The following is a 15967-nucleotide window of genomic DNA, read 5'->3' as shown; positions in this document are numbered from 1 at the left end:
GCCAGGGTGGGACTATAATTTTATTTTTAATTTTATTTCTTTTTTATCACACGGAACAAAAAGTCCCAATGTGATGCATTTTTTTGATGACCGCTCTTTGATGGGACATGAAAGGTCTAAAAGACCCCTGATTTTCTCACCTCCTCTCCATTGAATTTCGCAGAGTACAGGTCACACTCCAATAGATTCTTCCCCATACTGTCTGGGGATAGTGACACCTGGGCCAGGAAGTGACGCTGCTTCCAGGTCAGTTACATGTTGCTTCTAGTCAGTATCAGAAGTATTTGCTGAACTGTCTACCCAATGGCATCTACCATGCTGCTCCTAGGTGTACCAATAGGTGCACGGAGCCCGGGGGAACATATTGGGGGCACGCCCGCGTGTTTGTGGAGGGGACCCCGCAGTTACTGGGGTGTGTGGAATCTCTTCCATCGGATTGACTGCTCGTCAGATTTGCACACACTCCCTGTGGCTGCTGTAAAAAAGAAAAAAAAAAGCCACCGAACTAGAAACTAAAGTAAATGAATTACATTAACCTTTAGAAGTTTAAAAAAAAGTGTAACATTTTACAAACGCCTATATTACATTTGTAAATAACTTTGCAATGCTTTGTACAGGAATCAAAGTTTGTGTCGTTAAAACTATGCAAACTATAAAATTTTAAAAAAATTTACAAAATGTCATCCTTAATAACAGCGCTTAAATCATCAACCGTAAATTCTAATAAATTTTACTAAATTATAAAATTATAATATGCCATATAGTGCAAAATCCATACAGTGCAGCTTTAAGGAGAAAGTCCATTAATGTATAACATCTTTCAAGTGCTGCTTGCAGCTTTAATATTATCTTCTGCAATACTGTCCAAAAAACTGCTCCTTGACAATTGTGCAAACCAAATTCTGTTGATCATAAAATGCTCTTCAAAAAGTGCTCCTGTGTTCAGCAATAAGCCACCACCACATATGAGAACTCAACAGAAAGGGCTGACCCCCTGCTAGAGCAGGTCAGTCAGCGCTGTCCCCCAAGGGGTTAATCATCCAAGGAAACATCGCTCCTTCCTCTCACCATAGTCAAGGATTTTATAAAATCAGGGGGAGATAAAGGACTCCAATAATGTAAAAAAAAAACTTTTTAATTTAGGTGATTTTTTTTTTTTTTTTTTTTTATTAGGCGATAAACATCCATAAGCTATCTTGCTCACATTTCTCAAAGGATAAGTCCATCCTAACACTAAAATCTCTACATCTACAGACATCCACAATCTAACACTAGCCTATCTAGCCCCATAAAGAAGAAATCGGTATACATGCCCTTTTTGAAGCCAATCTGGTCCGGTCTCCAGCAGCGGAAGCTCTGCAGAGGACACCGCTGACAACGGCTGGGAAATGAATGGGGAGTGATGTCACCCACAGACTTACTATGGGGCTCCCATTGTTAGTTGTGTCCTCTGCACCCGCCTCCACAGCGAAGCTGCAGCTCACATTAGGAGTATAATCCGTTCCAGCAGAATGCTTGTAATCCAAAGCACTCGTAAATCAAAGGGAGTTTCCCCATACAATTCAGTGGAAACTCAGATAATTCATTCCGCATTGACTTCTTTTTGTGTGCAGTACTACATGTAGCCAGAGGTGGGGGGGGGTGCCAGAGACACTCGGAAACCTCTTGGATGCACTTGGAGAGACTCGGAAACACTCGGGAACTGAGCGATTCCGAGTATCAACACCGTCCCTGCACCTCTGGCCAAATGCGATACTGCAGACTACAGAGGCTTGAATCCATCGGAAACTGAATCAGGATTTAAAAAAAAATAATAGCTTGTATTGCGAAATGCTCGTTAACCGCATTACTCGCAATCCGAGGTATTACGGTATACTGATTTCTTCTTTACAGGGCTAGATAGGTTAGTGTTAGATTGTGTATGTCTCTAGATGGAGAGTTTAGCCTTGCACCTGGGTTATAGTGCCTTTTTACAACACTGGCCTCACTATAACGAGCGCAAGCCCTGTTTGTAGCTCCGATCACTTGGGCCTCTCACCACATCCGAGTGTCTCCAGTGGACCAGCTTTTCTTCCTGTAAACACTATATAACCTGAGTGCAGGGCAGAGGTATTCCTGAGGGCTCTAACAGACAAAAGTTGCAGGGGAGAAGAACAGAGAAGGTTAGTATCTGTGGGTATGGGATGATGTTAGGAGATCTTGTCACTGAGGGGTCAGATATCTTAGGCTAGCCATACCTCCCTCTAAATATGTCATCTTGCTCCTACATTTTGCATTAAGTGCAGAGTATGTGACTGCCCAGAACATTGGGGCTCCTCTTAGTCCTGCTTTGTGTTTTTCTCCTATGCATTTTAGTAGAAAGCTCTACTTTGTTAAACAAGTGACTTGTAAATGAATAGGAGAGAAGGAATATTGAGGTGGGAATAGAAGTGCCCTATTACATACCCAGTTGTAGACCAAGAAAGAAAGTAGTCTCTGTGAGGAAATGATTCATACTTCACACACATCTAATGATTGCTAAGCTGTTATATATTACATTTTTGGTTTTGGGTTTAATACCGCTTTCAGCCCCAGTTCACATAGCATGACAAGTCGCACCCCATTAACAGCGCTCCGACTTAGAAAAAGGTTCCTGCACTACTTTGGGATGACTTCAACACGACTTGTATTGACTTCTGTTAAAGAAGTCATGCAAGGATGTCGGCTTCAAAGTCGTGCTAGTGTGAACTGTGCCTAAAAATGGCCTGGTAATGAAGCAGATTATACAGGCTACTACTTGAGTGGTTAAGAATTAGCACCTAAGAACCTGGACTCAAGCAAGGTAAACTGCATTAGCACAACACAGTAAGGCTCAACAAAAGTCAATTTAAAAATTGATTGAGGTGGGTGAAGAATTATTGGTCGAGCGGTGACTGCATCCTGTTAGATACTGTCAGTGTTGAGTGTTAAGGTACACTGGCAGACCGAGAGAAATCTTACCATGTATGGTCAGCACTACAATCTCGCTTGCCCTGTTTATCTAGTTTGTTGCATTTGAGCAGCTATCAGGTTGATGGAAAGCTATCAGATGATTGTTTATCTGATTTATATTGGGAATTCAATAATTAGTTTTAGCTTTATACACAGGGAAATTAGATTTTTTTCATTATGATGACTTCTCCTTTCAGACCACAGTATGACATTGTGTCAAAAATTGAATTTGCAGAACAGATTGTTGATTGAGTTTAGTACTAAATTGGCTCTAAATATGATTAAATCACAGCTAAAGAGAATGCTTTCTTAGAGTGTGCTTGGAAAAATTAAGTCCAAGATATAATTTTTTTATTATTTATGAGTAATTGGAATACTATATGCCTTTCGGGCATTGTGTAGGACAAGTGAGTTACGATATGTAAAGGTTTCTAATCTGTCCCATATTTTAATAACATATTAATAATTTTTCCCTGTGTCTTCAGACTCCTCCATTCACCAGTTAAAATTATACCTGTAAGCTACTGTTTACCAGCACATAATAATGAGTTTAAATAGTGATTAAATCTGACTGTACCAAACAGTGATATGTACTTTATACAGATTCAGTTACAGGAGAACTTTAGGGTTATAATTGAAAATGGCGAACAGTCAGGAATTTTAATTCAGAAGAGACATGCTTTGTCTCTTCTGCAATAAAGTTGCTCACCTACCTGTCTGCCCTTGGACAGTGAGACACGTAAAGCACTGCTCACTGTACAAATTTGGCAATGCTGAATCTGACTAAACTCCTGCGCATGTGCGGGAGTGACATCATCCCGTCTGGCCAGTAAAAGCGGATGGAAGTCAAGACACCCGGAAGCTGGCCACCCTAGGATGTCTGTGGCCAGGCGTGGAGCTCAGGGACACCACATCACTAGACAAGGTGAGTATAGTTCTGTTTTAAGGCTTGCTGACATACTGGTAGCTAGTAAATGATAACTAACATGCAAACACAACATGGAAATGCATATTTAACAGATAAAGAATCCTAGAATAATAAACGATTGGTTACAGTGAAATATGGTGGCAGGTACAGAGGGATATAATGATTACTACAGTAGACTTGTTATAGATAGACTTTTGCAACAAAAAGACTTCCCCTAATACTAAAGTAGTCGCTTCCCTGCTGCATGGTTGCACAGATGCCATTCACAGAAAGCTTCACATTTTTCTTAGTGAATGCAAGGGGTTCTCTGTTTGGACATGATGTCACCGTCCCAATCACCTTATCCAATCATAGAACATCCTACATTAATTGAGAAAATTGCAAGGCATTTTGTGAGGTCCCATTGCAAGGGTATTGTTTTCTGGTGCCTGTAATTGGGCTTTAATATACTGCCACTTGTCAGTTGTTGGATGCATTTGTTTTCTTCTTTGAGCCAAATACATTTTCTGTAAATACACGAAAATACCTGCCAAACCTGTCAGAAATCCAGCGTCTTTCTCAGTTCTCTTTTGTAAACTACAGAAAAAAGATGACGACAAGATGTTTGTAATCCAAATCAGGAGAGCAGCCTAGGGTGCCAGCGCTGCTCCTCTATAGATACAGTTTAGTGAGTTGGCAAATGAAATCATAGTTCAAGTAGTATGTTAATAGCAGGATTGGCTAGTTAAAGTAAAGAAAAAGGCCTGAAAAACATTTAACTAATGCAGTCACCATGTCCAAGGACTGGTAGGCTGCAGTGTTTTACAACTTTGTTCTTATTGGCTAATATAACTTTTTGAAGATGCAAGCTTTCAGGATGACTTATCCCTTCTTCAGACAATCGTATAAAGTCTATTGAAGGGATCAAAGTCCTCTAAAAGCTTGCATCTTAACTTGTGTTAGCCAAAAAGGGTATTACTTCAACTCCATCTTTTTGCATTATTCAGCTAACCTGGTACATTACTTTTCTACTGAATGCTAGCATTTAAAGGAGAAGTATGGGTTTGTTTGTTTTTTCCCCATTATACTTGCCTAGGTGAATGCAGCATGGTGGTGCCTGAGCATGGCAGTGCCTGAACTGTTCTGTGTGATGTCAGCAGAGAATGGACTTCAGACCGCTCTCTGCTGAAAACAGGTCACAGGAGTGTAAAACAAATTGCACTCCTGTGACCCACAGAAGTCCAGCCAAACAAGCTCAGGTTGGACCTCTCCTTTAACCATACAACCCCAACACTGCTTCATCCATAACAAAAAATCACCCGCCCTAGGAGCCGAAGCCTTCCTGATGATGAATACTTGCTTTATAATCTGTGAGTGCTTGTAATGGTGGTGGCATCCTTTTGCCTAATCGTATAGCTAGCACTGAAACAAAATGATTCAGTTTAAGCAGCAGCAGGCAAAGAAAATTGTGCTACTTTCATCTTTTTAAATAATTTTAGATTTTTCCTGAACATTTCTCTTTTTCTCATGTGATTAAAACATAATTGGTGACTACTCTAAGTTATTTATTCATTGCACATACTGTACCAGCATAATTTGATTTTCTTATCGTACATCACGGGAGACAGAGCCATAGTACTTATTATGTGGGTTTAATAGGCCACCTTCAGGTGCTGAACACTGAAACGCCCTAAATTAAAAAATGCCCTCCCTATATAACCCCTCCCACTGGTGGGAGTACCTCAGTTTTGGAGCAAAGCAATACACGTGTATACCAAAGAAGGGAAGGACCTGTGTCCTTTGATGTAATTCAAAGAAAAGGATTTTAAACGTGAGCCGTTTTAAAAATCCTATTTTCTTATTGTACATCACGGGACACAGAGCCATAGTACTTTTTAGGATGTCCCATAGCAATGCCAACTAAAGGGAGGGAGATGCAACAAAAGTAGGGCACCAAGAGACCAGAGAACTCATACTGCAGCCTGCAGTACACTGCGCCCAAAGGTGATATCCTCATGACCTCTCACATCTACTTGATAGAATTTGGTAAATGTGTGGACTGAAGACCAAGTTGTGGCCTTGCAGATCTGAGCCAAGGAGGCTTGGTGATGCACTGCCCAAGAAGTACTAACAGCCCTGGTGGAGTACGCCTTTTCATATGAATATGAGGAATTTTCCTCTTTAAATCATAAACTTGAACAATCACTTGACAAATCCATTTAGAAATAGTAGATTTTGATGCTGCCTGTCCTCTTTTAGGACCATCTGGTAACACAAACAAAACATCTGTTTTACGAATCTGAGCGGTCACTTTCAAATAGACCTTGACCGCCCTCACCACATCAAGAGACTGTAGGGATTTTTCCTTCACAGAATGAGGTTCTGGAAAAAAAGAAGGCAGAACAATATCTTGGTTTAAATGAAAACCGGATACTACTTTCGGTAGGAATTTAGGATGAGGTTGTAATACAACCTTATCTTTATGCAGAATCCAATATGGCTCTTTACAAGAAAGAGCGGCCAACTGTGATACTCTTCTAGCAGAAGATATGGCAACCAAGAAAACTATTTTCCTTGTCAAGTGGGCCAAGGGAATATCTTGAATAGGCCAAAAAGGCTGCATTTGTAAAGCCAATAGGACTAGATTTTAGAGTCCCAAGGGTTCAAGAGGGATCTAACTGGGGGATTAATCAGTGTTACCCCCTGAATAAAGTTACAAACCAGAGGCTGTGAAGCAAGTGGTCATTGAAAAAACACAGATAAGGCCAGCACCTGACCTTTGATAGTACTCAATGCCAGCTTCAGCTCTAATCCCATTTTTAGGAATTCAAGGATCCTACCTATGATATATTTTCTGGGGTGCCAACCCCTGGATTCACACCAGAAGATATATGCCTTCCAGACTCTATAGCAGGGATATGCAATTAGCGGACCTACAGCTGTTGCAAAACTACAAGTCCCATCATGCCTCTGCCTCTGGGTGTCATGCTTGTGGCTGTCAGTCTTACTATGCCTCGTGGGAATTGTAGTTCTGCAATAGCTGGAGGTCCGTAATTGCATATCCCTGCTCTATAGTATATGATTCTGGAGGCTGGCTTCCTAGCATTAACCATAGTAGAAACTACTGAAGTTGACAGCCCACGGTCCTTTAGAATGTGGGTCTTAATAGCCAAACCATTAAATTTAGTGTTTGTAAGGTAGGATGGAATACCGGGCCTTGCGAGAGAAGGTCTGGCCACAGTGGTAGGGTCTATGGGCCCCCTACCGCCATTTTATATGATCTTGGCAAACCATGATCTCCTGGGCCACATGAATCACCTCCTTCCCTTCTTCCTTGATCCTGCAAAGAAGCCGTGGAAGCAGCAGAACAGGAGGGAACGCATAGATCAGTGAGAACTGATAAGTAAGTACTATGGCTCTGTGTCCCATGATGTACCTCAAAGAAAAGGATTTTACAGGTAAGCTGTTTTAAAAATCCAATTTTAAGTGTATTAAAAGATATTTTGAACCATCCACTAAAATGTGTTCCAAAGTCTTATATACTGTGTTTTTTTTGTTTTACATTAATACAGGTTAGATGGGGTTTGGCCTGAAGGCTTGTTGTCTGTCAATAATACACTATATTTCAACTACCCTGTTACTCACAATGTTTCTGGGATATATGTGTGCAGAGTGACCAATGCCCTTGGTCAGAAAAGTGACCAAAAGATCATCACTGTTTTGGGTGAGTTGATGCTTTATTATGTTGTCAATATTTATACCCCATATTTATATAGCACATGCATACTATACTACTTAGAGAGTGGTTGTGGGAAGAAACACGGGGGGAGGAATTTTTATAATCTCGAAGAAGATAATGTCATTAGTGGCAGTCAAAACTTGGCAACATTGCTTTTTGTTCCTGTCCAAGCTAAGCCTTCTTCTGATTGACAGTCTAAATTAGGACAGTTAGCGCTTTTTATGTGAACTGTTTGTGTTGAGAGCTGATTCCCACCTTGGCATTGTGGCGCATTTTGTTAGCTCTTCATGTATTAACGCACGTTAAATCAAGACAGCCTATTTAAACGAATGCCAAAACACCCAAGAAAATGGACATGCACTAATTTTGGCAATGCAGTGCACCACAATGCTCTGTAGTAACTTATTGTGCAATACTGTGTACTGCAACTGGTGTGTTAGAGTGCCATTTAAAATGAATGACTCCAACGCATTACACAACACACTGCAAGGTTGTGAGTGGGTGCTATGTAGTTATTCTGAAACTCTGCATGAGGCAACGTCAAACTGAAATACAGATGATTGCTTAGAACATAAACAAGAGACTATACAAAATAGGTTTTAAAGTCTTCTACACATATTCACATCTACATTTGTAATCAATTTGTGCCTTGTTTTTATAATACAGCAGGAAGTAAGTTTAGTTTGTATTTTGGTGTTTTTTGTAATAATATGTAACTGCACTGAGGCTTAAAATTATGAACTTAAATCAAAAAACAGAATAGCATAGTACTCTACTGACCTTATGAAGGTGTTCAGCTCACAGCTCCAATGAGTGCTGTCCTGCATTGTCTACAAGCCAAAGACCAAAATTTACTGCAAAGTTTATTTTCTTAAATCACATAAAGAATGAAATGCCTTGAAAAAAAGTATTCATACCCCTTGAAACTTTCCATATTTTTTTCATGTTACAACCAAAAGCGTAAATGTATTTTATTGGGATTTTATGTGATAGACCAACACATAGTGGCACATAATTGAGTAGAAGGAAAATTATAATTTCTTTTCAAAATGTTTAACCACTTGCCGCCCGCCCTATAGCAGATACACGGCGGCAAAGTGGTTTCAAAATCCTGACCGGACGTGATCAGGATTTTGAGCCCCTGTGTGTCCCCGGGGGCGCGCATCGCAGCGATCGTTGTTGCGGGGTGTCAGTCTGACATCCTGCAACTACAATCTCGGTAAAGAGTCTCCGACGGAGACTCTTTACCACGTGATCAGCCGTGTCCAATCACGGCTGATCACAGTATAAATAGGAAAATCCGGTGATCGGCTTTTTCCTCACTCGCGTCTCTGATAGGGGGGTCTGTGCTGATCGATTATCAGTGCAGCCCCCCCCCCCCCCCCCGAGGATGCCCACACTGGGGGACACCACCAGACCACCAGGGATGCCCAGCACAAGGTAATCCTCCCTAGACCACCAGGGATGCCAGTCAGTGCCCACAATGGATGCCAATCAGTGCCCACAATGGATGCCAATCAGTGCCCACAATGGGCATCACTGATTGACATGCATTATTGTTTGGCACTGATTGGCATCCATTAGTACAGTATAATGTAATACAGTGCCGCCTATCAGTGCCCACCTGTGCCGCCTATCAGTGCCCACCTGTGCCGCCTATCAGTGCCCACCTGTGCCGCCTATCAGTGCCCACCTGTGCCGCCTATCAGTGCCCACCTGTGCCGCCTATCAGTGCCCACCTGTGCCGCCTATCCGTGCCAGCTATCCATGCCAATTTGTGCCACCTATCAGTGCCCATCCGTGTTGCCCATCAGTGCCACATATCAGTGTCCATCGATGCCACCTCATCAGTGCCACTTCATTGGTGCCACCTTATCGGTGCCCATCAGTGTCGCCTTATCAGTGCCCATCAGTGTAGCCCCATCAGTGCCCATCAGTGAAGGAGAAAACTTACTTATTTACAAAGTTTTGAAACAAACAAAAAAAATTTTTTTTCAAAATTTTCAGTATTTTTTTATTTGTTTAGCAAATAATAAAAAACCATAGAGGTGATCAAATACCACCAAAAGAAAGCTCTATTTGTGGGGAAAAAATGATAAAAATTTAATTTGGGTACAGTGTAGCATGACCGCGCAATTGTCATTCAAAGTGCGACAGCGCTGAAAGCTCAAAATTGGTCTGGGCAGGAAGGTGTTTAAGTGCCCAGTATTGAAGTGGTTAACAAATTAATATGTGAAAAGTGTGGCGTGCATTTGCATATAGCCCCCCTGAGTCAATACTTTGTAGAACCACCTTTCGCTGCAATTACAGCTGCAAGTCTATTTGGGTATGTACCAGCTTTGCACATCTAGAAAGTGACATTTTTGCCCATTCTTCTTTGCAAAATAGCTCAAGCTCTGTCAGATTGGATGAATAGCATGTGTGAACAGCAATTTTCAAGTCTTGCCACAGTTTCTCAATTGGATTTAAGTCTGGACTTGACTGGGCCATTCTAACACATGAATATGCTTTGATCTAAACCATTCCTTTGTAGCTCTGGCTGTATGTTTAGGGCCGTTGTCCTGCTGGACGGTGAACCTCTGCCTAGTCTCAAGTCTTTTGTACACTACAACAGGGTTTCTTCTAAGATTGCCCTGTATTTGGCTCCATCCATCTTCCCATCAACTCTGACCAGCTTCCCTGTCTCTGCTGAAGAAAATGGTGTGTTCAGGGTAATGTGCAGTGTTCGTTTTCTGCCACACATAGCTTTTGCTTTTAGGCCAAAAAGTTCAATTTTGGTCTCATCTGACCAGAGCACCTTCTTCCACATGTTTTTTGTGTTCCCCACATGGCTTCTCACAAACTGCAAATGGGACTTCTTATGGTTTTCTTTCAACAATGGCTTTCTTCTTGCCTCTCTTCCATAAAGGCCAGATTTGTGGAGTGCACGATTAATGCTCTCTTTGCCCAGCCTATAAGTTTAGGTTGACACCCATGTCTTGGTAGGTTTGCAGTTGTGCCACACTCTTTCCATTTTCAGATGATAGATTGAACAGTGCTCCATGAGATGTTCAAAGCTTGGGATATTTTTTTATAACCAAATCCTGCTTTAAACGTTTTAACAACTTTATCCCTGACCTGACTGATGTGTTACTTAGCCTTTGTGATGCTGTTTGTTCACTAAGGTTCTCTAACAAATCTCTGAAGGCTTCACAGAACAGCTGTATTAATACTGAGATTAAATTACACATTAGGTGACTTCTGGAGGCGATTGGTTCCACTAGATTTAGGAGTGTCAGAGTAAAGTGGTCTGAATACAAATGCATGCCACACTTTTCAGATATTTATTTGCACAAAAATTTGCAAACCATTCATAATTATCGTTCCACTTCACAATTATGTGCCACTTTGTGCTGGTCTATCGCATAAAATCGCAATAAAATACATTTATGTTTTTGGTTGTAACATGACAAAATATGGAAAATGTCAAGGGGTATGAATACTTTTTCAAGGCACTGTATAGAATTGCAGTGATGCAGATACCAAAATGACATATCCCAAGCATCTCTGTGCTAATAAACACAAAACAAACTTATGTACTATTTATATACGACACCACCTTGTGCAATTGTGAATAAAAGCCAAAAAGAAATCCTACTCAGTCTTTTGTATTCATTGTTTTGTGCTCCACAGTTTCAATATCATGCATGTGACTCCCCGTGTGAATCTTCCACCAATCACACCAGACTCTCGCCTTGACGTTTTTTCTATAAATATTAGGTTAGGATGCACCTTCCGCTATAAAGGGCACATGGATCCCATTTGGTCTTTTATGCCTGTCTGATCAAGTGGTATATTACTCTTTAGCCTCCAGACTTATCTCATTTTCTTTGGCCTATGATTTTATCATATACTACATATACATATACACATATACTACAGGCAAAAGCGTGTACACTTCCTACTTAACAATAGAGCTCAGCAACCATGCTTTGGGCAAAAAAACAAAAACTTATTCTGGGACTGACAGGATGTCATTCGCTCCTCCCTAAAGCATTGCATCAGCCCATATAACTTTCTCAGAGGGTGACGCAACGCATTAGATCGGAGCACTTTTATTTATTTATAATGTGCCAGTGTGCCACTGCTCATTAGGAATGTATATTTTTAACTTTTTAAATAAATTTGGTGATTTTGAAGCCGAAAACACTGATTCCTCTTTCTTTTTTTCTTCTAAGAATCTGTTGTGGTAAAGGTCAAAGAGTAATAGATAGAAATACATTTTGGTATATCTGGTGGCAACATCAGAAGCCAAGGAACACAATAAAAGTGTGGAGGGAAAAGGGAGAAATACAACTACAACTATCAGACTATGCAACCCAACATATACAAGGGACTAATAAAGTTTGTGTTTCCCAAACAAATGGGTGTTGCTTTTTTTTTTAAATATTCACCTTCAAAGTTCCAGTATGGTGTTGCACAAAAAACATAAGAAAATGATGTAATATAGTATATCCAAAACACCATGTAATCAATATCACTTATAATCTTGTGCTCACATATTTGAACAAGCGTATACTGTGCATCACCCAGTGCTCTCCACACTTTTGCAACCACCTTTACCAAACAATCCTTCCGAGCTTTCATCAATTTCCTTTTACAAAGTATTAGTGAAGATTAGTAAAAAGGATTTTTTATATATATATATATATATATATATATATATATATATATATATATATATATATATATATATATATATATATATATATATATATATATATATATATATATAAATATAAATTTTCACTAATACTTTGCGAGGATTGGAGAAAATTGTAAAAGTTGGGATATGTAATGTTGGTATCTGCAGCGCTGCAATCATATATTCAGTATGTAGTATTGATGTGTGGGAGCACATAGCATTGTGAACAGCTGCAGAAGTGGCTATCTGGTTACAAAGATTGTGCATGGGTTTGTTCACTTTAATAGTTATAAACGTAAACAATTGCATTTTTAGGAAATTAATCAAAGTATGTGTAAATGCTAACAATAAAATGTTTGCTTTGCTTTCATTTGGTCTGTTAAATATACTTTGGAAAGTGTTTTTATTATATCTGTTCAACAAGTGCAAAAACACAAATCTGCTCATCCAGCTAGAAATACTGTGAGCTGATAACCTCTTCCTCCACTATTTGTTTGTGGACTGTAATCACTTAGCATTGTTCCCTGCCATCTCAGTGGACTACAGAACACTGCTCACTGTTATGGAGAAGGGGCGGTGTCGTATATAGTTCTAACACTCCTTGACCTAGGGGGACAATGCTGTTCAGTATCATTGTAACCTTAGGACAGGAAGTGACTTAATGACAGGGTTCTGAGGTTAAAGCGGAGCTCCACTGCCTAAATCGTTTTTTTTTATTTATTTTTTAAATGCAATGACATTGATTAAATTAATCATAATTAGTACTCACTTGTCCCATTTTAGAAGTCTTTACGATATCGATAGTTATATAGCAAATGTTCTGTGGTTTTCATCTTGCCTGTGGGCATGTGAAGCCCACAGGCATCCGAAGCCCACAGGCATCCTCTTCTGGGATAAAGTGTCACTTTAGTCCCCACATGCACTGTGCGCTGGTCTTCCGATCTCGCGCATGCGCAGTGACATCAATTCGGAGCGCAAACAACAGCTCAGGTCACTGTACTGACTCCTGGGAACTATGACAGAAGCTCCCAGGAGACAGTGCGGATAGGGGATATTGCGAAATAGCCACAATATCCCCGCCCATATCCACGATCACATACACAGGATGTCAGCAGAAAAAAAAAAAGGTACTGTAAAAAAAAAAAAACTTTTGGATAGCTGAAAGTCAGTATATGCATTTTAGGTTCTATGTTTAAATCGGGTGGAGCTCCGCTTTAAGGCTGGGTTCACACTAGTGCAAGTTGGATGTGAGTTTCCCCGCATCCAATTTGCATGACAGGAGATTGTGACCGGCTCTATATGGAGCTAGTTCACACATCTTAGGAGCGGCTGCAGAGTACATTGCACAGGGGTACTCCATTTCAGGTCCGAATTTAGGCAAAAATTCCTGCCTGATTCTTCCCTGAAACGTAGAACAGGGACACATCGGACCCCTGCAAACTAAGACAACTACCACATGGTAAGCTGCAATACTATCAACTTTTGTACTTGAGTTTAAATACCTTTTAAATTTTGTTCTGAAATTGATGTGATTGTATACTATACAATTTACATTTTTCCACAATTAACAATTTTTCATTTCACACCTGGAAAAAAGTGGGTGGGTGTAAGGGGGGTTTACTGAATTTTGTTTGTGTTAATGGAACACTTTATAGTGAATTCTTGCAAATAGGGCATTTCTTTACATTATTCCATTGCATATTTCAATGTTTTTGACATTAAAGTACTGGTTATCAGTTGTCACTAATTTAGCTCAAATTTATCAGCACATTCTGCTACACTGCAGTTTAAACAGTATAGTTGTTTTGGGCTTACAGGTAGACACTGGCGACTTCAGAATGAGCATGTCCAACATCTGACTGATATTTTGGTTAAGTGAGTGATTAGCTCACTCTCTTACCATGATGGGAAACAAAATGGTAATCATTTTGCTTCATAGAAACTATACATTGGATGACACATCTCTCAAGTTTTGCAAAATGAACAAGTAACACAGAAATCCACCCCCGTCATTCTGATTTCTTGTTGCCATTTCTTGTCTTGTGTAGGTCGCTTAGGGGACAGGGTAGTATAAAATATAATGTAGTTGTTTAGAGTAAGCCAGCACTATTCCATCTGTTTTCTTAGCATCATTAGGTGTCAGCTGTGTCCAGGTGTCCCCTGGCTCACACTTAAGCTCCTTCGCAAATACCAACTTTTTATACAGCTGCTACCATGGAACAGTTCCTCGACCTGGTGATAAGTTGCTTACGTTTTGGGCAGTGACACGGTACCCTGGTGCTTGAGGTTTGTAAGAAGGGAGTAGTTTGCTTTAAGGTTAACACTTCCCCTTTTATGATGTCCCTAGTATCCAGGAGGGACTTTAGTTTGTTAGTGGCAGTCTTAAAATTTACTTTTCTTTATTGTACTTCATGGGACACAGAGCCTTAAATAATTAATTGGGTTATGGGCCACCTTTGGGTGTTGACACTGGTATACCCAATACAGAAAGTTGACTCCCCTATATAACCCCTTCCAAGAGTACCTCAGTTTTTTCACCAGTGAAGATGTGCTCTGAGGAGCTCCAGGAGGGATTCATGCTGGATTTAAAAAAACCTCCACAACCGGAGCCATCCGCGCCACTGCGGCCACAGGATGGTACCCGGGCCTTGCATAAAAGAATGAGGTTTTGCCTGTAATGCTTCTCTTTGAGGGCCGGACCCTAGGAACTAGGACTCTTTTTGGTCTTGCTACATTACCTAAAGTTGTCCCGAAGGGCTGCTATACAGGTCCAAAGAAGTGGAACCCCTATTAAAAGGGACCTGTCTCTGAAGGATAAAGTGCGCTGCTTGCCGTGATGGGTGAAGTTTAGATCTGTCTGTTTTCAGCAGTATCCTGCAGTGAAAAAAAGGTAATAGAAAAGCATAGGAAATGCAAAGTCCACCTATGACTTTTCTTTCATTATGTAATATTGTAATGCCTTAAAAACTCCTCTAGAGGGGGTAAGAATGCATATACCCTCTTAATCTGTGGTAACTTGCAGAGTGTGTCCTAGCAGCTGGAGGGGGTTCTCCTCTCCGCCAAATTAGGGAAACTGAGTGGCTGAGGGGTACATGTACTATGGTACATTACATTTGTAACAGCTATAAGTCAGTGTAATAAGCACTAAAGGCTGAAAAACTGAAGGTACCTGGCCCGCCCAACTCCCCCCCTCGAGGGGTGCAGAGTGGCTTCTTGGCTAAAAGACATTTACTTGCCTGAAGTGATATCAAGTGGATGTAAGGCAGCTGGAGACAGTATCGCCGCATGGCGGCTGCAGCCTCCTCTCTTGGTCTCAGAGCGAAGCCGTCCGCACGTGCACGAGGTTGAAGTTTTTACTTTGAAAGAAGGAGGAGAGAGGATCGGGGAAGGGGAGTGGCTTAAGCGGTCAGCGCTGTGTGCGGACTCTGCGTCCTTGGAGAGCACACGGTGCATAGACAATCAGGTTTTGGGACTTAAAAGCTGTGCTCTGAGAACCAAAAATGTCTACCAGAGCAGCTAAAGCAAGGCTGCCAGAGGACACAGGAGCGCTGGAACACGTGAGTGGTGTACACAGGCATTTTCAGTACAGGAAAAGACATTGTTTAACATCAGATTAATCTATGCTGCCATTGTTTTTCCTACTATTGCTCAACAAATAGAACAGTTC

General features: G+C 40.8%; 1 protein-coding gene across 2 annotated transcripts in view; it reads left to right on the top strand.

Annotated features, from left to right (window-relative positions):
* NECTIN3 (nectin cell adhesion molecule 3) overlaps positions 1-15967 on the top strand; it is a 182555-nt gene that overhangs the window by 108844 nt on the left and 57744 nt on the right. For both annotated transcript variants that reach the window (XM_077481120.1, XM_077481119.1), the window contains exon 5: positions 7450-7601. In XM_077481120.1, coding sequence (XP_077337246.1) covers positions 7450-7601 — 152 coding nt within the window. The remainder of the gene's footprint in view (positions 1-7449; positions 7602-15967) is intronic.

The sequence above is a fragment of the Lithobates pipiens genome, unplaced genomic scaffold (assembly GCF_037356315.1).
Source record: "Lithobates pipiens isolate NorthernLeopardFrog02 unplaced genomic scaffold, aLitPip1_a1.2 Scaffold_16, whole genome shotgun sequence".
Lineage (NCBI taxonomy): Eukaryota > Metazoa > Chordata > Amphibia > Anura > Ranidae > Lithobates > Lithobates pipiens.
Note: the sequence above shows the minus strand (reverse complement) of the source record. Positions and strands in the feature narration are given on the sequence as shown.